General features: G+C 36.5%; 1 protein-coding gene across 1 annotated transcript in view; it reads left to right on the top strand.

Moving 5' to 3' along the window:
- The window catches only part of ctnna2 (catenin (cadherin-associated protein), alpha 2), a 342,575-nt gene that overhangs the window by 49,012 nt on the left and 266,425 nt on the right, over window positions 1–27,138 (top strand). The window contains exons 3-6 of the mRNA XM_028456891.1: window positions 1,624–1,819; window positions 6,673–6,839; window positions 8,276–8,395; window positions 10,308–10,574. Coding sequence (XP_028312692.1) covers window positions 1,624–1,819; window positions 6,673–6,839; window positions 8,276–8,395; window positions 10,308–10,574 — 750 coding nt within the window. The remainder of the gene's footprint in view (window positions 1–1,623; window positions 1,820–6,672; window positions 6,840–8,275; window positions 8,396–10,307; window positions 10,575–27,138) is intronic.

Consider the following 27,138-nt stretch of genomic DNA (forward strand, 5'->3'; position numbering starts at 1 on the left):
ATCAGTTGTGAAAAACATCACTTTTATTTATGTTTTCTTTTGGTCATGTTTTAAGCAACTGCGATGTGGAGTGGGAGAAATCCATATCTGTACTCAGAAGAAGTGAACCTATAATCGAAAGTATCATATTCCACTTCTCATAGAAGGATGCTTCTGTAGAACGCTAATGTGACACTTTCAAGTGCTATTGATCCTGTGCAGTGCACTCTGTCCAGAGAAGCAAGTCGGGAAAATCATTTTCCAAAGCTGAATTGTTCTGTTGGTTTTGTAATTGGCTCTAAGGCAAAGTTTGTTGGGAATGTTCATGTTTTGAAAGAGTTTCAGTGGATTTTTGTATGGGTCCTTCGTTTGCTTCCATAGTCTAAACTAAAGTAGCTTTGAGTTAAAACAAAGAATAAACCCTTCTACAGAGTATTACAGTCAGTCTTTTGTCATTTATGTTGTTTTTATAGTTTTAGGATTGTAAAATCTTATGTTGTAAATGTAAATTTTCGTTCATGCTTTTATTGTTATCTTTTGTTGGTTTTATGGTTTTAGGATTGTTATAGTTTATGTCGTTTAGGATTACTATCCCAGTGTTTCCTCTGGGGCCCTCTGCGCTAGGGGCTGTGATGGGCTGTGGCTGCAGTGGTGCTGTCTCGTGGCCCACAGTGATGGTAAATGGCTTTTGCTATTTTGCTGGACTCAGCACCCTGTGCCCACGGTCTGTGTCCTTCTCCTGGTGCAGACAGCTTCTCGTGATGTCTCCTTACCTAGATCCTCTGTACCCAGCCATGTGCCATTGTCCTTATTTTAACTTGTGTGTGTTGGGCGGGGTTTGTACGAGGTGGGTGTATTTTAAACTACATAAAAGCACTTTGAACTGCATCTCCTTGTATGAAAAGTGCCTTTTATAAATAAACATTGATTGAACCATTGAAGGCCCTGCATGTTACTGTGCTATCCTGCAAAGTTAAATGATCACACAGTCATGTTATTGCATGGCGACGGGCAGTTCCCTAATTTATAAATCATCAGGACAAAACGCCAGGTGTTGTTTTGACAGTAAAGCCTGGTTTAAGGGTCAGCCAGGACCTACGCTGGGGGCATGGGTAGTTAATGTAACATTCCAATTTTGATAATTCATGAGGTTTATAATCAACTTATTTGCCACTTTTACGAACACGCCGGCTTCGCCATTGGTATACAGTATCTACCATTGAGATGTTTTTGTCTTACTCTTTATTTCTTTTGATCCTGAATAATAAGGTAAACAGTCTTTGTTTTCAGGGCTTTTTACATTCGACTGTTCCTAATGTCAGAACAAAAATGGGAAAGAGAGCTGGATGTAGTTGGAAAACTATGGAACATTTTACAGTCAGAACTCAAGCTCCAAAATCTGGTATCTCTGAATGTGTTGAAGTCCATGATAAATCCTATTATATCCAGGCTTTGTGTGTGCAAAAATGTAGTGAATTTCTTGTAAAACAGGGCTCTCCAAACTTCTATTACACCACAGACTGCTGAACCGTAGATGGAAAAATACTGCAGTAATGCAAGTTTCACTTTGATCATTTCCAAACACCCAGCCACAGATACCTCTTGATGTTATTCTGCTAACATTACTGACCTTTTTTCCTCCAGGTGACTACGTTGGTGAACACCAGCAACAAAGGCCCGTCCAGTAAGAAGAAGGGGCGCTCTAAGAAGGCTCATGTTTTGGCTGTGTCAGTAGAGCAGGCTACCCAGAACTTTTTGGAAAAGGGAGATCAGATTGCCAAAGACAGTCAGGACCTCAAGGAGGAGCTCATCGCAGCAGTGGAGGACGTTCGTAAGCAAGGTGGGTTTTACAATTCTGCTTATACGTACTTAAAGAGCTGCTTTAAAATAATGCACCTACCGGTAGTCATTCACTGGTTGTGACTAAATTATGATGGATTATCTATAAACTGATCATAAAGATATTAACTGTAATATCAACCTGCCTTTGCTATAGTTTGAGAGGGAGGAGCTCACATTCTTATGTAGGGTAGGAGGAGCCAGGATTGTCCGGAGGAGGAGTTTCCCCATTATGACGTATTAGTGGAGCTGACTTTTCACAAAATGTGGAATAGCAAGGGAGGGAGGAAACAGAACTTTTTCAACTTTAGCCCTCTGAATGAGGCGAAAGGAATGTACATCACTGTAGCAAAACCATTATAAAGTGATTTTTTCATAATACTGCCCCTTTAACTACATACTGCTAAATCTGATGGAGCCCTCTTAGATGGAGAAATGTCAAAGTTAGTTAAAGTTGTTTTTCTTTTTTATCTCATTGACCTTCTAATGTAAAGATAAATGTTGGTTTTCCCAAAGAAATCTGATTCTTTAAGTCAACAGAAGCATCGTAATGAAGCTTTGCAAGTTGTGAAAGCTCTGAATTCATCATTCTGCACCGTCAGCTTGACTGAGTGGCCACACTGTGGAACAGTGGCTTGGCTGCTTTGGCATGCAGCTCCTGCGAGGTGTGAAATAGGCTGTTTCTGTGGAGGTCATCGCCCCAGCGCACATCAAAATAGACAACATTGATCTTTCCACTCATTATGCATGTCTGCCTAAACCAAAGCAGCCCTATGTCAAAAAGTTAAATGTTTAAGTCTTAAGATCCTCAGGCTGTATTTAAGATTCAATTTTTATTTGCATATGCTAATATAGACATTTGTTCTTCTAGTAAATGCAAAACCTTGTTTCACTTTATTGGCAGGACTTTGTCCTGCATTAAAAAGGCTTTCAATTAAACACAGCCTCTGCATTTAACTGGAAATGTGATACACCACATCATAGTTGGGTCAGTTATAATTGTAATTGTAACTGGAAAAAAATGTTGCTGTTGTAATTGAATTGTAATTGAGTTCAGATAATTTACTTTATAATTATGATTAGTATGAACATTATATAAAAACTGTCCATTACAATTTTTTTTTTTATTTTTTTTTTTTTTTTTAATCTTTTTTTTTTTTTTTAAGAAAGAAAAAAAACAAACAAACAAAAAAAACATTGTAATTTAATACAAAACTGGGGAACCTCATTATAGTTCTATGGTTTACACATATGTACTGTAATTAGAAATTATTGCAATATGTTTAATATCAAATTTACCTGTCGTTTCTCTTGACGATCAATATACCATTAAAAATAAATATAAATCTAGGGGTATGCAGACACAAAAAATGCTCAGACGCCCACACGGAAAATATTGATACCACTATTTGCATTGATTAGGAAGCCTAGCAAGGTAACCAAGAGTTGAAAAACGAATTAGATAATGATCATATTTTTAGTGTATTTTACAGCTGATTTAAGACATGGGTCAAAACTGACCCGTTATCATTAGAGACGCTAACAGAAAGCTAAGACAAGAGGACGGTTACATTTTATGGCCTTATTTATTGAAGGCTCAGTAATTGTGATTAGTTGTTATTGAATTTAAACGCACACGGTGTAACTTTTGGCCACTAGGTGCGCTAGACCTGTAACTTTCATGTCAAGTGCCCCTAGTGACCACAAGTGCCGCAGCACTGTCACAAAAATCAACAGTCAGTCGGGCCAGCCTCCCTTGTCTTTTGCTTGTGTATGCAGACAGTAGTTGACCTGTAACTTCGGGATAAGGATTGGCTCTAAGGGCTGGGTCGGTTGGGCTGGGGTGCAAAGTGAGGCTGGGCTGGCGCTGCGGCTATAGGAGCAGCCGCAGCCCTCCTCTTCCCGCCGCTAGAGGCCCGGCCTTCCTCGCCGTGTTGGTGGCGCTCCCCCCCAATCCCTGGCCTCGCCACTATCGTCGGCCGCCATAGCCGAGGGTTGGCACGGCGGCCGGGGTCAGGGTGGACGGGTGACCCGGCGTGCGTGGGGCGGTGTCCGGCGCACGGCGGAAGGTGGGGCGGCGGAGGGGGCCGGGTCTTGGCGGTGTTTTTTTTAGCCTCTTCAGAAGCAGTTTTAAAGTTTTTGCTTGACTCAGCCATGACCAGGAGTCGAACAGGTGGAAAAATAGTAGCAAAAGCCTTAGCCTAATGAGTATTTCAGAGCCTGTGGTCATGTGAATACGTTCTCCAGGCATTCTCCTGGTCACATGACCTGGCCAAAGACGGTCCGTCTTCTCCAAACTTACATAGTCGGTATTTCATGAGGGTAGCCCCGCTCGGAGCATTGATACTGTCAAGCTCTGTATATTGGCCTGAGGAATCATTTAAAATTATTTTGGTGAAAAAGTCTGCGGTGTGCCTTTAAGTAATTGAGAACGTAATTGTAATTGATTTTCAGGGGGAGAAATAATGATTGACTGACAATTTTTCCAGTTACAATTAAAATTACAAAGTAATTGTATTTAAAAATGGGTATTTGAAGACGTATTTGTAATTTACCCCAACCTTGCACATTATGGATTGCTGTTCTACTCAAACATAAGATCCAGTGTGAATTTAGGATAAAATAAATGTGATATAAAAGAAATGATACTCTCTGTTATTAAGCCAAAAGCAAGGAAATTAGCTGTTCTTTACAAGCCTGTTGGGTGTAGCTGCATAAAAACATGCCGCTCTGAATAGTTGCCTCGTAAAAATGCCTTTAAATCTCTCCAACCCCTCATCAGACCTTTGTCGTGTGACCTCATTAGATGAAGCCTTTTCCATCGTCTTTTCATGATTAAATTAATGACGCTGATTTCAGGCCGTGAGAGGCTTCAGCAATCAGACTTTTTTACTGGGCCAGACTTATGCCTCTTCTGAACAGGAGGTTGAGTGTGAGCTGATGAGCTGACGACCAGGATTGTGTGTGCATTCGTGCATGTGTCTTTACGATGATGTGATTTGTGCAAGCTGCAACTTTTTTATCCAGTTTATTTCCCAGACACACAGAAATTAGTAGTGGTTGAGCAGCTGCAAAACTTGGACAATGCAACATAACTAATAACTACTACTAATCATGGCTCTACATAATAGAAATATATACATATATACTATAATGTACTAGTGACAGCCAGATTTATGCGTTCCACCATATTGCTTCAGAAAAGGGTTAATTTCGAGGCTGCATGTGCCTACACCACCACCTATTGGACATAGTGTGTATAAACAGGCAGCTGTGACCAGGGTTTTACAAATGGGGGTACGCAGTAGCACTACAGGGGGAACTTAAGAAAGACTGGATAATTAACAAATGAAAGCATTAAAAAGATGTTGTTTTTTAGTTAAAAATGATAATCATAATCAGTGTTGGGAGTAACTGTCATTTTTGTAATATAATACAGTAATATATAAGTAACTCAGTGGTGTAACTCATTACAAAAGTGAAAAGTGGTATTATATTACTAGTTACAATTAAAGTAACTCAAGTTACATGCATATTTAATTTAAGTGCATATTTGCTTTGTTTTTTCATTGTTTGCAATTATTTGAGGAAAGAAAGAAGATCATTATAGTTTATATAACTTATGGGGAACAAAAAACAGCTTTCTGCTCCTGAAAAGGCAGAAGTATTTGAAACAAAACTTAGACCGATGTTATTCCAACACTATTCGTGTTCTGGACCAAAAGTAACTCAAAGTAGTGTAACTCAGTTACATTTAAAAAAAACTAATATTGTAATACAAATACATTACATTTTTATCCCAGTAACTAGTAATATAAATATATTCTAAGTTTAGAGTAACTTACCCAACAATGATCATAATAATGATGATGGAAATTATCTTGATTAGAACATGAACTAAAATACAAAGGAGATGACTGGAAATGATAAAAAAAAAAAAAAAAAAGTGTAAGAATAATTCTATTAAGTAGGCACTAAATACGGTTTCATTCTACTTATTTACAAAACAAGATTCTTTAAAATGTGTGTTATCACTGATTCATTCCATCGTTATGCTCTATAGTAGTGTTTTCTTAGCATTCAGAGCAAAATGTGGTCCGACAAAGGGGGTACTTGGATTCAGACATAAGAGAAACGGGGTACTTGAGCCAAAAAAGTTTGAGAACCACTGATCTTGACGATGTTTATTGAACCCTGTTAGAATCATTTTAGACAGACTATCATCCATATAGATCTTTCCTAGATTTAAACTCAATACAAGAATCAAAGCAAAGGCTTGACAGTATAGATTATACAGTATATACAATTTATTGCATAGAATAATAAAGTGATGAAGCATAATACACAACCACATTCTAATTTACTACCACTGTACGGTTTATACGTTTGCTCAGGAAAACAGGCACAATGTTAAAGCTGTGTCTCTAATACAGTCTTTTATTGTTTTTACTGTTATCAATACCATGTCGTTAGAATTCCACATTCGGTTGTATTTCTATTAAACCTGGTCAACAGATTAAATGTTTTTTTCTTTTTTTAAACCCAAAATGATGTACTGAATACAATTTTTTTGCATTAGCTGAACTGTATACAATCCTGTTTGATTTGTTAGTCTAGTGTTACAACTTCCTAACTAGATAAAAAAAATAGCATTACGACATTGCTATTACAAACTTGCACTGACGGGTAGTATTATTTATTGTCTACTGTGTTTTTACGTACGAGGACCACAGGTGAAAATAAGATTTCTGCTAAATCTGCTACACCCATCGGTGTTTTTTTTTTTCTAACAGTGGGTGGTCCTTTTTTTAAATAAATAAAATGGATCTTTCAATGTTTCTCGTTCCCTCGCAGGTGAGACAATGCGCATCGCCTCCTCCGAATTTGCAGATGATCCATGTTCCTCTGTGAAACGGGGCACGATGGTGAGAGCTGCTCGCGCCCTGTTGTCCGCTGTCACCCGCCTGCTCATCCTCGCCGACATGGCTGATGTCATGAGGCTGCTGGCCCACCTTAAAATCGTAAGTGGGAATCTCTTCTTTTCAGTTTGCCTGGTGATTAAAAATTATGTTTAGTGATATAATCAGTATGTGATTGGCTAATCTAAATTGTTTGGTTCTTAAAGTCAATTTTTGTTTAAAATTCTTCTCTGCCCGTACAACTATATACTATAAAAAAGAGGTGCACACTGGTGACAACCAAAGAAAGAAAAAATTACATTTTATTCACAACTATATTGTTCTGTTACTTTCAATTACTTAGCCTCTTTATTCACTATTATCAATTATGTTTAGTTTGCATGTATGTGCTGATGCTACCTGAGATTACACAAATTTATGTAAAATAGCTGCAAAATATAATTTTCTCTTTTTTTTCTTTTATAAATTTTTTTCACAGGAAATATATTTAGAAAATAATTTGATGGATGCCAAATTATAATTATTCTAAAAAGAAATGAGCTAAGAGTTAATTGATGTAGTTGATTGTCTCTGCAAGTCTTAGACTCCAGTTAATTTGATTAAAAAAAAAAAAAAAAAGTGACGTTAATGCAATATCATGTTTCATAAAGTAATAGTACAATATTAGCTCCTGCTAATCTAAAACAACAGTGTGGACTGTACTTTAAAAAATGTCGTTACTCACCATTGAATTACATGTTAAACTATTGTTTTCACTTTTTCCAAATACAAATGGATATATAAAATACAAGTTTCTTATGAAAATAAGAAACACATTTGTTTGATTTTATTTATTTTTTTAAATGACACTATCTGATATAATCAGCTGTGTCGGGTCTACACAAGTAATGCAATCTTTGTCCACTTTTGCTGACATTAGCATATAAATGAGGTTTGAAGGACAACCCTGGTCTCACCATTACCACTAAAGTGCTGCTGGTTGATCTACTACACCATCACTATTGCTGTGAAAAACAACCGCTAGCCCAGGGCTTTGGAGCTATCGGAGTGCTAGAGGGAATGATCTGCAGTTGGTGTCATTTGAAAATGAATTTCTAACTGCTTGCATTTTCCCACTTATATTTGCCCTTTTTATTTCAAATATATATACACTCAGTGGCCTCTCCAACCATGCTGCTGCATTCTGCAGCACCTATAAAGTGATTCACTCGGGCCTATCAAAGGACACTTAAAAGTTAACTATCATCTCCTTACCACTTGTCTTTTATTTCATTTTTTTTAATCTTTTGCGACACTCTCATTGCAGATGGACTGATTTTATAGTGCAGTCCTACACATAAATGAATGAAAATAGCATCACCAAGGTTTCAAACATGGTTGTGGTTTTAAAAGACCTTAAATTCTGACACAAATTATGCAGTATTGTTGTCATGATAGTTCCTAAAGTAATCCAAATGTGCAGTTTACTCTAAACCCTCACAGAGTTGTTGTACATGTTTGCAGAGAAAATTCCAAACAATTGTTTTTGTGTGTGACAGGTGGAGGAGGCCCTGGAGGGCGTAAAGAATGCAACCAATGAGCAGGACCTGGCCAACCGCTTCAAAGAATTTGGAAAAGAGATGGTGAAGCTCAACTATGTGGCAGCTCGCCGACAGCAGGTGACACACACACACACACACACACACACCATGGTGTGGTTAGAATTAAGGCTGGCTAATATGGACTAAAATGACTATCTCAACATCTTTCCCAAAATGGCGATAAACGATATAGAAGGTTTTCACGGCGCGTCATCAACCTGGAAGTTGCCATTTTGGAGATAAGCACCAGGTTGACAAACAGCACACAAACGAGCAAATCCCAAATTTTGAGAGGAAATGGTGAACTATTGCCATATTGTTGGCTGTACTAATCGGTCAGAATGTGAAAAACACGTAGAGTTTTATAGACTGCCAAAAGTTCTAATAAATCAGGGAAGAACAATGTCTGCATTTTATAGTCAGTAGTTCTACATCAGGAGAGCAGTGACATGAGACTAGCTCACCATTGTTGCACCAGTTGTTGATGGTGTATATGCAAACACCGCCGCCCTCATCTCCGGTCTTGCTTTTAAATCCAGCTTCAGGTAGTCCAGTTTGTTCTCCAGGGAGCGGACATTAGAACAGGATGGAAGGAAGCGGCGTTCTCTGAGGATTAGCTTTTAGCTTGGTTGTTAGCCCCACTCCTGCTTCTGATCACACTGCTTACGTCTCCTCCGCTGGCAGACACCGCTGGTATGAAGCTCCGCAGCTTCACAGGTCACTGGATGTAGCCAGCGTAGCAATCTGAGGATCGAGGTCCAGAGTAGTCGCATCTAACGGACTATAACTGTTTGATTTGCCTAAATCTAAGATTGCCTGGTGGTCGTATACTATTTTACAGTAACTACGCTTCAGGTTCACTGTGAAATTATTAGAACTGACTGAGTTATCTGCCGATATACAGTATATCCGGTGCTCTGCAGCCGCACCCGACCTCCAAACTTCTATAAGATTTAAGGTCTTCTGCTGTGTCGGGCTTGGTAAAATCCAGGTAGCTGACAATATCAGGATACATACTAGACGGGAGACTCTCCGGGTCATCATTAATCCAAGATGAGGAAGCCGACTCGTATGGGTCTGCACCACTAATAAACCGTATTTTTTTTCCAAATATCGTTGCCTGCAGACCAAGTCCTTCCCTGTATGCCTTTACATCTATAAAGCATTTTGAGGAGCTTTTCTGTGGTTTATCTATCGCAGTGTAGACGGTTCCTTTGCATACAGTAAACGTATCATGTATAAACTTAATTTATTTTCCACAAAGGCATCTGTATAAAATATACAGTTTTTTTTTTTTTTTTTAAATAAAATAACACCAATTAATTCAATTCAACATCAATAAAATCTCTGAGTATAGCTACATTTATGAACTCTAAAACTGAGAAAATAACCAGCATTCAATGCTGTTTTGGTGCAGTGCATTATGTTTAATCTGATTGGTCGGTTATGATGTGATGCATTTGATTGTTGTCTGGTTATTTCATTTTTTTTGTTTTTGTTTTACAATGTCTGTTGGTCATTTTAAAACAAAAGAAATAATAATTTACTCAGTAATGGTTGGGTGTAGAAATGTAATGAATTACTTTACTTCTTTTAAAAAAGTAAAATGACTGATTTAGAAATATACAAAAAAAAGTACCCATAAAAACAACTCAATTACAGTAATCTGTTACTTTCAGCTATGATTTTAATACAAAATTTGCTATAAAATAAAGATATATCTTTCTTTGGCGATATTGAAAATTTCTATATCACCAAAATTTAAAGCCTGATGAATCTTGAATCTGGCCTAGTTAGAATACTGACTATTTATACTGTATGCCATATATCAAAATGTTTACCTTTGTGTGACAGGAACAAACCCAACTCATAAGATTGGACATACATTTAGTGTTTTTCCTTCATATTTGTTTTTATATTTATATTTCTGGTTATGATTTATTGAATGACTAGAAAATGCATGTTCATCTATGAATCTTTGTCTTCTCAGGAACTGAAGGACCCTCAGTGTCGAGATGAGATGGCTGCTGCACGCGGCGCGCTCAAGAAAAACGCCACAATGCTCTACACAGCCTCGCAGGCGTTTCTGCGCCACCCAGACGTGGCAGCGACGCGAGCCAACCGCGATTACGTGTTCAAGCAGGTCCAGGAGGCCATTGGAGGCATTTCCAGTGCAGCTCAGGCTACGTCTCCCACTGATGAGAAGCACGGCCACGCTGGGATTGGAGAGCTGGCTGCAGCCCTCAACGAATTTGATGTAAGTCCACAAACAGCTTTTCATAAGTATTACATTCAGGGTTGGGGTCAATTGTAATTGATACATAATTACAAGTATGGCATCATTGTAATTGTAATTTCTCTTCTGTTAAATATAATTGTCAATTATTATTCACGTAAAACTGGGGAACCATGTTACAGTTGTATTCTACACACATGTAGTTAACAATTATTAAATTTTAATATCATATCAAGCTTTCCCACATTTTACCAATAAAACACATTTTAAAACCTATATTTTTATTAATTAGGAAGCCTAACAAGTTAACCAATAGATAGGAAATAAATCAGATTATATATATTTGTTTTTAATGTATTATATAGTTGATTTAGGATCTGTTATCATAAGAGATGCTAACAAAAAGCTAACACAAGAGGAAGGTTCACTTTTATTAGGTTATTTATTTCATGCTCAGTAATCGTAATTAATTGTAATTGAACTTTAGTAATTGAGAACTTAATTTCTGAGGATAAGAAATAATTGTCATTTAATTGTTATTGAAAAAAAAAATGCTGGTCACTGTTTTTGTAAATGAATTGTCATTGAACATGGGTGATTGAAAATGTACCCCAACCCATATTACATTTGTCCTCATAACTTTCATTGTTACACAAACTAAGGTACATTTTAATTATCCGTAAGGCTCATACATTTTTTTTTTTTTTTGGTCTAAATTTACTGTAATGTTGCATTTAAAGCTGCTCGGGATGCAGTTATTATGATTTAGTTTTTTATCAGATGAAGACATACTGTAGACCTCTTAAGTCAATAGGACGAAGAATATTTGTTTAGAAAAATTGATGAAAAAGATTGAAATTATTGTTTAAAAGTTTTGGTTTGATCTCCCCTGTAAGCATTGGTTTATTTACATTGTAGGAATCATTTTGTGTTGTATTATAGGATATGAATTGTAGGGGTGAGTGTTGACAAGGGTGTTGCAATACGATACAATAATATCATGATATATCACGATATTCTACCCAGTTAATATCAAAATCAAACGCAGAGATGAAAAATCAAGTTGCTGTATATGTTCATCAGAAGATATTGATCATTCAGAGGACAAATTGAGTCAAAACTATTTGCTTCAAAAACATCCTGTTTCTTTTCACTGAAACTTAGAAGTCTCAAAGTAACCATGACAACATAATGACGGCATTGTAACAACTGTAAGTGAGAACATTGAGGATAAATCACCCTTAGTTACTGATAATGCCCAAAAATAAGAAAAAAATAGTAACTTATCCTATTGTATCAGTTTAAACTCTGATCTGAACAGAACATATATGAAAATAAAATGCCTGTACATACGTTGCCATCATACAATCAAGTGCATCAAGTCACCATTGCAACACATTGAAAGCATTGCAACAACTGAAATATTGCACAAATACACAAAAATATTGATAAATATCTTAAAAAAAAAAAAAAAAAAAAAAAGATTTTTTAAATAAAAAAAATCGATTTACAATCTGCACCCAAAAAATCGCGATATATCGTGAAATCGATTTTTTTTCCACACCCCTAATGGAGTGGCATGGAGGGATGGATTTAAATGCTTTACTATATTCTTACTATAATTTTTTTTTTTTTTTTAAATGCTGTGCACAGTAAACCATTACATGTGTGTTTTTTGCTGACAAAGTGAAAAAAAGTCTCCTAAGCATTACTATCGTGGGTGTTTGAAAGGGGAAGTGAAACACACACTAAGCTTCCTTAAAGCTGCAAGGATGATTGTTATTTTTATCAGATATAGACTAAGCGTCAATAAATCAAAAATCATTTGCATGGAAAATGAATTGCATTCCATCACTGACACACCATGTGATCCATTTCTCTATAGAAAGTAGTGCTCTGCTACCATCTAGTGGTGACACAACAAAAGTAGAAAAAACAACTATCATTTTATAATGAGCAGCACAAACAGTAAATAAACATGTATTATCTAAATAACTATGATCTTCTGCCTAATAACCTTTTGCTACCTCATAACAATGTATTGTGAATTCCACTTTCTATCAGCACCAACACATTTGGTTTAGATTTAGTGGCAGTAGCTCATCTGTTCACCACATCAGTCAGCTTTTACTCTGTTAATAAGTCTCTGAAAACTGTATAGATGCTGATAGTAGGGCTGGGCTAAAAACCTTTTTTTTTGAGTTTTTTTTTTTTCTTTTGATTTTTTTTTTTTCCCACCACAGTTTTTTTCGGACTTTTTCGCGTTCCGTCCTTGTGGGTTACAGTAGCGCGATGTGAGCCAGCCCCCTCTTTGTTTACATTTGTTTACCCTTTAGGTAGGATATGTGTGTGCCACACACTATGCTGAGATGCTAAGGGAAGAGTTTATTATTTTTTTAATTGTAATGTTATGTTATAAAATATGTAGTTATCTGATTTCTTAATCAGAAAATTTCAGCTACTGTGAAGTTGCTGTTGCACTTTTGCTTAAACCTGGGTTAAAGCTTGAATTTGTTGAACGACAGAGCCTCATTTACTTTTTATTTTGGGATTGTTCTATACATTTTAACTCTTGAGGACAATCAGCAATAAAGTTGCACATTTGACAATATACCTGATGTCTGCAGTCATTTTTTAAGTGTATTGAGAGAGATTTTTATTTTTATTTTTTTTAGGCAAGATCGCCCAGCCCTAGCTGATAGTGACGAGAGTAATCATATTTACATACTTCCATTGATCCTGAATCATTGGCTTTAAGGCAAAAAATGTCAGTATAAGCCATATTTTATCAGGGGCCGTATTAAAGAGATGTGATTCACTTCAACTGTCAGTGATCAAGATGCTGCAGCTGCTATTAGATTTGAGAGCAGTGGTTTACTCCTTTGTATGTCATCTGTACTAGTTACATAGTAAACCATTTTAGTTTCTAATACACAGTTTTATTCAGAGCAGATTAATGAGATTTGCCATTTTGTCTTCAAACCAGGCCCCAACCGAAAACCTGCCGCAGTTAATATTTAATAGTTTTACTCTAATCCCTAACACACAATTAATATCAGTCAGACCCAAAACAGCAGTGATTGATTGAAATAATTACAAACATTACAAGACATTTAAGTGCACTCATCTTTCAGAACAGGAGTGTTAGTATTTGCTTCATGCTGAGTTTTCTGTGGTATAAAGGCAAATGACTAAAATTATTGCAAAATGAAATGTAATAAGGAAATAATGATTTTGCATAAGTGTGGCTTTTTAAAAATACAAGCAGGTCATTTGTGATTATATTCAGTTGTCAATTTCCTCAAAATTTAGTTTACCTGTAAATCAGAATCAGGGGGAAATAGCCTTTTTTTTTTCTTTTTTTTTTTTTCTTACAGATGCTTCAAGAAATATTTCAAATGAAATGAAGAAGCACTAAAACATAGAAAAGAAAACTTACTTAGTTAAATAAAAGATTGCTAATTAGATATGGATTAAATAGAATTGCACACCTCCAGAAAACATACAATACAGATAATTACAAGTATATTCCATTGAGCCATCTACCAACTACATATAAATAAAGGCCTAAAAAGCTTATTTTTAACAGTGGTGATTTTGGAAGCATATTTCAATTTAGTTTTAGTCATAGTCTTTTGACTAAACTGCAAATTAGTTTTAGTCCAAATCAAATTCAGTCATCAGTAGTATTTCAGTTATAGTCTAGTTTTATTCAACTAAACGACAAAGATTTTAGTTGACTAAATCTGTTACAGATATACTGTAGTGTATAGTTGTACTGTACATCTGCAATATTCAGGATGTGTATATTATTTTTTTTTTTTTTAGAAATTCAATGACTATTTATCAACCTATGGGATTGTAATAATGTTTGTAATGATTTAAAATGAATGTTTATGATTGCTGAACTACTTCTTAATTTAAACCAAAAATTAGACTGTTTTTCCTTTTTCTTATAACGCATCAAAGTAGCTTCATTTTGTTGTGTGTATTTATATTATATTGTATTAGCACAATCCATATTTTGAGGAAGCGACAAGTGAAAACATATCTTAATATGAATGTATTTATTCCACAATCCTTCAAAACCTTTTGCTTTTAGATGTTTTTCATAATAGCCATTCAGTTCCTATTATTGATGCAGTGACATTTTAACCACTTTTACAGTTTATTGACCTTTTTATGTGATGCACTGACATTATGGTGCCCTATATTTTATTTTTTACTGTACTTGTTTTTCTGATTTGTGCTTCAGAGAAAACGGCCATCATCAGCTATATTTTAGTCCTTGATTTTAGCGAGTTTTAACTATGACGATATAAGGACAAATGACATCTTGTGGTAAATTTATAAAATTACAAGTACCCGACATTTATTTTTTTTATTTTTTTTTATTTTTTTTATTTTTATTTTTATTTTTAAAAATAAAAAAAAATAAAAATAAAAATAAAAATAAAAAAAAAACAATTACCCGACATTTTAGGTCGATCTTCTAAAATGATGGAATTTTAACAATGGTGGCATTTGGAGCAGTGAGAGTAAACACTGTAAGAATGTTTGCAATTGTAACTTCTGAAATTGTCGCTGGTTGTTTTACACAAGGACTTTGGATGAGGTAATCATATCAGCATTGTTTTTATGTAAAACGGTTAAGGAAGGATGTGCTTAATTTGATTCCATTCAGCAGACCGGCAGCGGTGGAATGAGACAAATTGTCTTTGCTCAGCCCTCTGTGCTGTTCTGAAGCTGCTGCATGTTTAATTCCTAACTTAGCACAGAGACAAAGGCTATGGTCAGATCCTCTCAGAATAGTAATGAGCTGATAAACCCCCTTTATAAGAAATTGTTCATGGCTGCGCAACTACTTGTTTTTTCCTGCCATTTTTAATCCTTATTTGATGTCTTATTTGGAAATAAAACATGTCTGCAACTTAACATATTGTGAAAGTTTTGTGACACTGTTTATCAACAGGTTTGATAGAGGGAAGTTTTTGACGTTTTCAGGATTCTCGCGGACCCTTAAAAAATCTTAAAAGGCATTAAATTCATGAATCTTAAAAAATAAGTCCTTATTTGTCATTAAATTAGTCTCACATTTTAAAATAAATGCTCCTCCTTTTGAACCGATGGGACGCGCAAAATGGCAGTGTTGTTACTGGCTCATCGTTCGCTCAGTTTTTCCTCGGCAATATGAGGATAGTGCTGAAGCCCAACTTGGCATTTGTGCCGAAGGTGTTGGGCTCTAGTTCTTCTATTGACCCCACGGCCTTCTCTGCCTTACAGGGTGAGCAGCGGCCTCATTTGTTGTGTCCGGTACACGCTGTGTGCACCTACATGGATATGACAGGGAGCTTCAAGAGGTGCGGTCAACTCTTCGTCTCCTGGGCTCCACCCCATAAAGGGAAGCCTGTTACGAAGCAACATCTGTCACACTTGGTGGTGGAAGCGATTTTTTTGGCTTATACGAGTCTGGGTCTGCAGCCACATCCTGGGCCTTGTTCAGGGGAGTGTCTGTTCAAGATATTTGTGCTGTAGCAAGTTGGTCCTCACCCCTCACTTTTATCCAGTTTTACCGGCTGGATGTCTCTGCTCCGTGCATGGCACTGGCGGTTCTCCTGATCCTGATCGGAACAGTGCTTGCCCTGTGGGCTGGTGCAACACATGATAAGCTGGTCTGCAATATGGGAGCTACCATTTTCCATAGTTTGACATTGAAAATAATTTTATGAAAGAGAACTATAGGTTATTTACATAACCCCTGTTCTCTGAGTAACATGAGTGAGATGTCTCACCAGACAGTCCTTCTAGCTAGGTGAGTGAGGTTTGCTTATTTGAATGGCGCTGTATTCTCCGCCCCCTCTACTTATAGTAGGAGGGACTACCTGCGACGGATGATATGACGCAGAGGCGTATATCCCATAGTAAGACATCTCACTCATATTACTCAGAGAACCCGGGGTTATGCAAATAACCTATAGTTTCCGCCCCTTTGTCCCTCATTTGTTTTGCTGTGCATTTTCTGTTTTCAAGACATATTGCATATAGTTTTCTGTCTTGACGCTTTGATGTCTTCCTTTGTCTACCAGTATGCTTGCCTTTTACAACCTTTCCATGTTGTTTGTACTTGGTCCAGACTTTAAACACAGCTGACTGTGAACAACCAACATCTTTTGCAACATTATGTGATGATTTACCTTCTTTAAGAAGTTTGATAATCCTCTCCTTTGTTTCAACTGACATCTCTTGTGTTGGAGCCATGATTCATGTCAATCTGCTTTGTGCAACAGCTATAAAAGGTGTGAGCACTCCTTTTTAACTGCAGCCTAATAAGCAAATTTAATCTGATGCAGGTGTTAGTTTTGCAAATGGAAATTTACAGGGTGATTCCATATTTTTTATCCTCAGAACTGAGTGATTCCATATTTTTTTTTCCTCTGCTTGATCTAAGAAAGCAATTGTTGTTGACTACCACAATTTTTTTCTTGATTTTTTTTTTGTGTTTCTTAAAGCCAGAACGTTGCCATTTTAAATGACTTTTTTGGGATGTCTGTGATCTACTTATTTTCTACAAATTCAAACAACTGAATGAACATCCCCCAAGACTGGTGATTCCATAATTTTTGCCAGGGGTTGTAGAAAAATGTCACAAGATATATCGTCGACAGTATGAGGGGTATCACGATTTTGTGAAGCGAGGCGGGGGATGTTAAAGCATACCTTTCATTTCCTGCTACATCCGTCCCGAATCAAGCATGCCTTTTCAACTGCAGAAGACCTGGTCAATGCTCAGAGGTCTGAACTGCTGCCAGAAAATGTAGACATACTAATGTTGTTGAAAAATATTATATCTTTATCTCAATATCTTAATTCTGGACTGTGTAGTTCTGTGTGTTTTAAGAATGACATGATTTGGTTTTAATATTATACTGTCATGAATTGACCGTATCTGTATTTGCATTCTATTTGTAGTGGCACTTTTTGCACTTTAAATACAAAAATTTATTCTTTTATTTCATGTTCACTTAAGTTAAAATGGTTATACTTAGAGTAAGTATACAAGTATGGCCAGAGTTAAAGCCAAATAAAAGCATGGTTATTTTCCCCATTTTTCTCGTTATTGTGAGTCCAGTATCCTAAATTGCCTCATGTTTTTTGTTCACCATCCCATCCCTACTGTCTTCCGTGGTTGGGGTCATTTTCATTTTTCAGTTATAACTACATTTTCAATTACCCATGTTCAATTACAATTTCATTATGATTACAGTTACCAGCATTTTTTCCCAATTACAATTAAATTAAAACATTTTTTGTATCCTCAGAAAGTCAATTACAATTACTTTCTCAAATCAAGTTCATTACAATTAGTCGCAATTACTGACCCTGAAATACAGTAATTAACCTGATAAAAGCTACCTTTCTCTTGTGTTAGCTTTCTGTTAACATCTCTAAATCAGCTGGAAAATACACTAAAAATAAATACCTATTGTCTAATTTATTTCCTATCCATTGGTTAATTGTAAGGCTTCCTAATCAATGAAAATATAAGTTTTAATATTTTGGTGTGGGCGTCTGGGCCTTTTTTACATCAGTATACCTCTCGATTTCAATGTATTTTAAATGGTATAATGTGGGAAAGCTTGTTATGAAACATATTTTAATAATTAACTACATATGTGTTGAACTGTACATAGAACTGTAACATGGTTCCCCAGTTTTGCTTTAAATTATTGACAATTTTTATAGAATTTTCATGGCAATTACAATTACAGTCAACTATCTGAATTCAATTACAATTTGATTACGATTACGACAGCAACAGATTTTGAAAATTACAATTATGCCATAATTGTAATCATTGAACCCAACCCTGCTGTCTACTTTTCTTTTTTCTTTTTTTATTCTTAACGAAAGGGAGAAACATTTCTTTCTGTGTTTAATGATCTACATTCGAACAAGAAGTTTCAGTTTTCAGTCAGCTTTTGAATTTAAATATGAACAATATTACTCAGAGTCATTAAACAACATTTGGAACTCGAGTACAACCTTTTTCATATAGGTTTTATTTCAGACGTGACAGAACACATTCATAAAGTGGCTGTACGTACTATTATTAACGTCATTTTTTTCTGTTACTTTTTTTGAAAAAAGTGGAGTGAATATGAACAAAGTGATTTTATTCAACTACTGGTTTTGATCTTTTAAAGCCAGTCAATTATGTTTTTAAAGCTTCACTCAGTCAAACATGAGAAAACGTTTGTTCACACAAGAGAAGGCAAATGTGCGATAAGTGACTCAATCATCAGTGTAACTTTTACCCTCGAATAACTCTCAATTGCATGGTGAACAAGTTTTTTTTCTTTTTGGATCAATTGAATGAAGAGTTAAAAAAAAAAAAAAAAAAAACCTTTCATTTTCTCTAACCCAGCGCAAGAATATGCAATCATCTCTGAGAACACTGAGAATACAGATTACCTGATTCATGGTTTTCCTTCCTAAAATTAGTCTGAAATTCAGAGAGCAAAGCATGTTTTTGATTCTATAATCAAAATGGCAAAGGTGTCGATTTCCTTGCCACGGCAGCTCCTGAACATGTATAACTCCTGACATTAAAGGTTATTCAGGATTTTTAAAGGCTGAGCACAGACTAGGTCTATAGCTCCAGTGAAAGGGCAGCATATGAATAAGAGGAAAGATGGAACGACCTCGTCTGTACTTCCTCTTCCTGACATCCAAGATTATTTTGGAATGAGTCAACCTAGGACACAAAGTTGCACAATTTATGAAGAGAGAAAAGGGAGGTCAGCACTGGTTCAGATTCACTCAATCTCAGTGTTGTTTGCCGTAGCGGGATGCACCTTTTTACCTTTAGTATTTAATCAAGTGTGTTAGATGAAATGCACGACAAAACAGAGGAAGAGAACATTCACAAAATGTATTCAATGGACTTCCCTTCCTTTTACTGTCCGTAAGTAAATCTAAAATGTATTGATAGATGGGTATGCCATTTCTCCAAGGGTTGTTTTATTTCATATGCAACCACAGTGTGCGGTAGTAATGCAGCAGCAAGCTTATGCAGAAAAATTGTGAGAAAAAGTGGACAATTTCTGCTTACAGTAGTTACTCAGTACCTTTTTGCTTCAGAATGATAGAAATGCAATTCTCATCACAAAAATAAGCAAGTTTATGATATGAATGAGGCCCCAGCACCCTCCTCCTTCCTGATAAATAACAGAAAAAAGTAAAACAAAATTGATATATTTTATAAAAAGGGTTTGTAAACTTACATTTTTAAATATAAACACTATATGTAAAGCTAAGACCAGTGAAGTGTACATATTTTTGCAGAACATTGCCATTGTTTTTCTTCTTTTTTTTAATCCATTAAGCACCAAATTGCTTGAACCATTTTAGTGAATCTGTTAAACTTTTATGAAGTAGATTTTTTTCACTATTTTGATTTAAGAAATAAAAAAGACACCAAAGAAAAAGCAGTCTTTTGTTCTTCTGAAAATGTGTCCCCTCCAGACATCACCAGATTTATGTTTTTTGTTCTGTGCTAATATTTCATTGAAGTTTTGATGCATCCTCTTCCCACATCCTACTTTTATACTTTGATTTACCTCATGTTTGACAGGTTGGCAGGTGTCAGTTAGAGCTCATGTTATGACTACTATTAACTAGTGAAGTTAAACTGATTTGATTTTTTTTATTCATCCATCGTCTTAAGTTCTTTTGTATTACCATCAACCTCAGCTTCTCTAACTTTGTTCATTGACAATGGGTTATATTAAATGCAATGATTGCACTAATCATTGCATTTAAAATAACCTGGTGTCAATGAAAAAAGTTAAACAATTAAAATTGTTAATAACTATCAATCCCCCTTGAATCTCTGTATATTGTGTCGTGGCAATATGAATGGAACGTATAAGCAACTCTGTTCCAGCAAATGTATTGTGCAAAACAACAACAAAGGTTCAGTATTTGTTCAAAGTGCTTCTTTTAAATGAATATTTACTTTACAAGGACGCAGATATCTATTAATATTTCCTTCTGGGAAATCTGAACTTTAATTAAACCAAGTCATTTGTTGCCACTGCTAATTCAGTGCTAAATTAGATATCCCCTATTCAAACTACAAAGTTACAAAAGCATGATCAAGTATAATCTTTGCGTTTTTTTTTTTTAAACCATCTAAAAGCAAAGCATGCATTTAGCTAAGGCTGTGTCAAAGATGCAGTTATGCAGGAACAGACTGTGTGTAGTTCAGGGAACCGGTTGAAAAGCTACAAGTCTCTCTGCTGCATCATATTTCATGTATGTGACAAATGCGCTGACTATATTTTAAGTTACAATCAGTGACTCAGCAGTAAAAAGCTCTCCTCCAACACTGCTAATGACTGAGACCATAGTAGGTAAACAATTTTGAAACTAGACTAATATTAACCTTCTGTGACTGTTGTGGTGTTAGTCTCAGTTGTGGTTCGTGTCTGCAGGTAGTTGCAGAACAATGAACGTTTATTCCTTTTCTGACACACGTTAACGCCGGTCATAACACACACACACTTTGCACACATTGAGAAAGTGCAGGGGAACAACAACAAAAACTACATAACTTCCCAAAATTAAAAAAGACATGCAATGCCTTCACTTCCCATAACGCATTGTGGTTAATCATTTGTGGTGACTCGAAGCCTGCAATAGTATGAACTAATGCTGTGCAATATAACAATATATATCATAGTGGGGTATAAAAACGTGGTATCCGGAGGTGAAACACTGTTTTTTTTTTTTGGCCAGTCGTCGTAGGGTCCGAAGGAGTGTCCGGGGTTGGCAACCCATATGTATCAAATATGAGGCTGTTGGAACATTGTATATGAGTTATATCGGTTTTCTATTATGGCATGCGCCATCTATAATTTTAAGGAGGAATTACTATATTGTTCTTGGGTTATAAATATACCTATATCGTGATATAAAATCTTCTCCATATCGCACAGCACTAGTATGAACTAATGTCCGATGAACTACAGACGCCTTAAAAAAGAACAAGAAAAAGTAACACTTTATTTGAAGGGCTATACATAAGGCTGCCATTACGCTGTCATTATTATGACATGACACCTGTCATTAGCATTAAAGTGTCATTTGCTAAATTATGACACCTTTGGAGCTATGTTGGCATTTCTTGGGAAAGCATTGTCATGACTTTTCATTAACCCGGGCAAAATGACCACCCATCGTCTTTGTCATGACAGCTTGACATTAAAAGTAGACAATGATCAACAATTGTCTTTGTCATGACAACTTGACATTGATCAGGGCAAAATACCCCACCAATTTTTACAGTTTGGCCAGTTGACATTAACATGTCATAACAGACCTGACTTCATGACACCTTATTCATGCTAATGACAGGTGCCATCACTGCCATGTCATAATAATGATAGCGTAGACTTATACCTGTCCAGGGTCAGGAAACGGGCAGGTAGCATCACTGCAGACCCCTCACACCCTGCACACAATCTGTTTAAACTCCTCCCCTCCGGCAGACGCTACAGATCACTGTACGCCAAAACTACCCGCCATAAAAACAGTTTCTTCCCCCAGGCTGTCACTCTGATCAACACTAAACAGTCATAGAGTGTCAGACCTGTTTCTGTTACTGTGAAATAACCATAGAACTAAACATAACAACCCTGGAACAACCTGTCACTGCAAAATGTTCATGGACATAATTTTTTATAATGTTCACCTGCACTACTCATCAATGCACTACTGCACTATTATCTTATTATTATTATTATTATTGTATTTTTATTTTATTTCATTATTATTATTATTATTATTATTATTACTATTATTATTATCTTGTTATTTTTATTTAGTTTGCACATATTAGTCTAACTACTCTTATATTTATGTCTATACTTCTTTTTTTATTTATTTTTCTTTATTTTCTTTATTTTTCTTTATTCTAGTTGATTGTTATTATTTAATGTTACACTACCTGAGAGAGCACAGGTCACCAAAAGAAATTCCTCGTATGTATTCATACACCCTTGGCCAATAAAGTTGATTCTGATTCTGGTAATATCAGCCTTATGTAAACCCCTTCAAATAAAATGTTACTGAAGAAAATTGCAGTTAACTCAATTTAAAATTATTGACATTAATAAGATAATGTGATAATAACATGTTAACTTTGACAGCTGGAGTAATGATATTGATTTTTTTGCAAAAAGGGTAAAGAAACACATCACTACAAGGTCCCCACGTATTGATTTTGCTAATTAGCTAGTCATTTCATATGTTCAAATGACATTCCTTATTTGAAGCTTTGAATTATGAAGACAGGTACAGTGTAAAGGGAAGTTGGGCTACAGACCCACTGTTTTACACATGCCTTCATTCTTAAGTCACCACACATAATTTACATACTATAGCAATTCCAACCATTTTCTAGAAGAGTTGGGATACAAACTCTTTTTTTTTTTTTTTTTTTTGGACAATGAGGGCGTTTCAGGTTCACCCCAAGCTTGTTTTTATATAATTTGCATTGGTAGGCTTGCTTCATGAAGGGGTTTAACAAACTCAATGTACATGTAGAAGGGTCATCTTAGAGTGGTCTTTTGAAGTAATAACCAGCTGTTCCTTTGTGTCATTATTTATCTGTGGATTGTCTTACTTTTGAGCACTCACAATCGTTTATTTTAAATTGCTTCTCCGCTGGTCTTTCCTGCTTTTACTCGTATCTGATGTGCCAAATGAATCCATCACCAGCAAATGAAAGCCAAATTGTACTTCTTATGGTCACCCTTTTAGTATGAAAGAACACAAGATGCACTGTGGCTTTGATAATAAAACTGAGCAGGAGAACAAAAAAAATGTGCCAGCTCGACTATGAGTTATCGATGTTCTTTCTTCTGCTTTTCTGTTGCTGCTGCCACTTTTCATTAGATGAGCCAACCGGAGCAGGGGGAAAGACGAGGGCGGTGTCTTTTAACGTAATTGTGATCGCATCAAAACGATTGCCTCGTCTTCAGCTTTCATTCTTCTCACCTAAACAGCAAATTAAATTTGCCCTCGTCCTGAGCAGGGTTCCGCTGTTTCATTGTTCGATTGTGGACAGTTTCTCTTCCTATTATGTCTGCGTTGGCCCTGTGCCATGTCCTTTTGTTTGCCACAGCTGGTTCATGCGTATCTGTGCAAACAGGTGGTCAAAAGTGCAGCTGTTCAAATATGTTAAACTCAGCCTTCATGTCTGATGTGCTCGTGCCGTGACCTACAGATGGCAGTGTTGAGTCACTTCACCACATGCCATTTTCTATCCCCCTCCGCCCCCACGCACACTTATCTTTTCCATTTTTATCCCCTTTTCCTGCAAGTCCTTAGAAACAGAGGTTTTCTCTCTTGTTCGGATGAAGAGCTTGCTTCACCTTGAAGGATTTTTTTTCATTTTAATTATTATATTAATGTGACTTAGTGTATTTTTGATGTCTGAATGATTACAGATCTATAAGTCGTCTACCGTATCTCCCGATGCAGCTGTTTGGAAAGCAGTCCTGAGCCCAAATCTCTGTTTTCTCTCCCACTACACTAAAGAGAGTGTCTGACTGACATCAAGAGTAGACATGAGCTGTTGCTTTCCACATTTTTTTCCTCTTTGTCTCCCCAAGTCTGGTAGACTTACAGCTCCTGACATCAGAACATTGTGACTATGCACTGCGTACACAAAAGCACATTTCATCCGCACACACTGCAGACATGCATACACTGGTGGAGCGTAGCTTTGAGCCCGCGGCAGACATCCAAGTCGCACTGGATCATTTTACCATGGTTTATATTTCCATCTGCTTGTCCTCGCCCTCTTTTTTTTTTTTCTTTCCTCACTTTTCGGTGCTTATTTACAGAGCCTTTCTCTCTCTCTCTCACTCTTTTCTCTCATGTTTTCTGTTCCTTTTTGTTTTAAGCATCAGATGCATTATGAACAGCACCAAACAGATGTTTGAAAAGCCACCTTGCTTACATTCAAACTGCATATTTTTAGTAGCAGGATTGTATTTGTATGCAAAACTCTCATTTATATAATACATGGCCTGTAGGCAACTGCACAGGTGCACTATACAAAACAACTGTAGGTGGATTTATTTGCTAGCTCAGAAGATGTTTGTATAACAGCTAGTCACTGTGGCAAGCAATGCAGCTAAAGCAGTGCAGGTTTACACGGTTTGTACAGTAAAAGAATGGGAAAACTTAATAACACCAGAATATTTTAAAACCTTTTTCCTTTTCTCTTTCTGGCTTCCTCTTGTAAAGGCTACCTGTTCGCTCCTCTCTGCAAATATAACAGAACTTTTACTTGTTAGTATGGACACAATGCTGAAAATAGATGGTTCCCTCATTGTTAGTATAGACACAGTGAAAGCGCAGTGATGACCTTTCTGCGTGCCTTGCTTTTCTATGAGATGCTGCTGGGCTAGTTCTTGCAGCAGTGGCTAAGGAACAACCTGGTTTCAGTTTATGCAGATGCATTTGTAACTAAGAGATAGCGTTCTTGCCAATTGTGATATCAGTCCTTGCACACATTGTTTTTTTTTTTTTTAATTGTCAGAGCTTTTCTTTTACCTTCACTCTTCACAAATGCATGCAATTTCTTTTTTTCCACAACGACACATGGTTTTGTAGCACTTTCAGTAGTTTCCTTGAGCTTTTGGCAGTAAGAAATCCAGTTTGTATAGCGTCTACTGACACTCCAACGAGGAATGTTTGCAATAAACTGGCACAGCTGCCCAATTATGCACAGATGCACACAAACTCCAAGCATTAATAACCATTTTTAATGCAAAGCCAAGTGGCACTCTTATTGACAGAAACCCTGCTGTGTTCAATAGAACCCAACTCCTTCTGTCATTTTCACCTTGGCTGAGCCACATGCTAGCCCAGAGGTACACCCCTTAATTACAACATCCTCTGCCTGCCGATTTAAACACTGCCTCATTCTCCATGGACAGATGCACCTGTCGAAAGAAATATAAATGGGGGACTTAGGTGAAGTAATGGCACATGACCAGGAGAGATAGAGAAGTACTGCTTTGTTTGTCACTGTAGCCCGATCAGCAACTGCCTGACTTGTCTCAATGGAAATAAAGCATGAAAAAACAGTGGGCAGTGGGACGGGTCACTGCTAAACTGGATCCATACTAGTTAGAGAGTTGTAGCTTACAAGCTGAGGTGCACCGGGCCTTTTCCTTTCTGCATCCTAAAAGCTCATTGTGCAGCTTTGGGAAATTACTCAGCTGTACTTGTTTATTTCCAGTTATAGATTCTGTGCTGTTAGATTAGATTGACTAATGTTCTGTCAGAGGACTTTGGCAGTTTGATTCACATCACGCTATGATGCACTCACTATAATAGTAAAAGCCTATGGGCATTTATCATAATAGATACTTGCGCAAACATTTATGACAGTGAGTCCCAAACTCGCTCCTTGATGATAAAACTGAGGATGTGACCTAAAGTTGGATCTGAAAATAGATTGAAGTTGATTCCAAAGATGGGTTGAAGTTGGGTTGTGTTAATGAAATGCGAAAGACTATCAGTGACTGAAGAATGATTTCTTTCCAGGACGGACGAGAAATGATTGCACTGTAATATTAAGACAGCTTTTTTAGAGCTTCTATTTACTGGTAGAGGACAAGTTATTATAACCAATGTACTTTCTCTGTATACAGTACGAGCGGGGTAATTACGGTAAATGAATGCATCAACAAACCAAAGGTGTATGTTCCAGATTTTGTTGTTGCTAAATTAGGCTTCTTTACATTTGCGTATTAAAACCCAAAATAAATCCATGTGTTTGTTGGCATGCCTCGTCAAACATGAGGCTACCCATTATTAGATGTCAAACTGAATAGGTTTTCTAAGTCTTTTACATACTGTAGATAGAGATGCTTTTAACAGGCAAGTAATCCTCCATGTTTAAGCCCTGCATTGCATCCGGACAGTGTTATTCCATTTGCTCAGCCTTATCTAATCCCCTCTTTAACTTATTGGTAGATTTGGGGTAATTTTTCACCATAACATGTTCTAAAACAGACAGAAACTTAATATTTCTTCACTATCAATGACTTTTGTTTTGTGTAGAGAGCTGCAATCCCCAGCACCTTTCAAGGCTTAGTTTTATTCGGCAGAGGAGCAGTGCCTTGTTCAGGCAATACAGGCAAGCAAACAAAATAAATGGTGACTTAAAAGAACACTTTCCTACTTTGTCTGCTTTTGCTTTCGTAGTATGACAGATCTCGAGTGTCATATACTCGCGGGATCAATGCAGTTTATTGTAGCAGCGAGTCTTTTTCTAATTCTTTTCATCATCCCCCTTATCAACTGTCCTATATCAGTTGCCAAGGAGGCCACTATCCCCTGCCATGCCACGAGGAAAAGGAAAAGGAGAAAAAATAAGAAAGAAGAGTATGGCATCAAAGAGGTTAAGGGCAAGAACTTACAATGAACAGTCTTGAAAGTATGTTGTATAACATGTTTTATTCAATAATTGTAGCTTATTAGCTAGTCCCTACGAATAATT

The sequence above is a fragment of the Gouania willdenowi genome, chromosome 1, assembly GCF_900634775.1.
Source record: "Gouania willdenowi chromosome 1, fGouWil2.1, whole genome shotgun sequence".
Lineage (NCBI taxonomy): Eukaryota > Metazoa > Chordata > Actinopteri > Blenniiformes > Gobiesocidae > Gouania > Gouania willdenowi.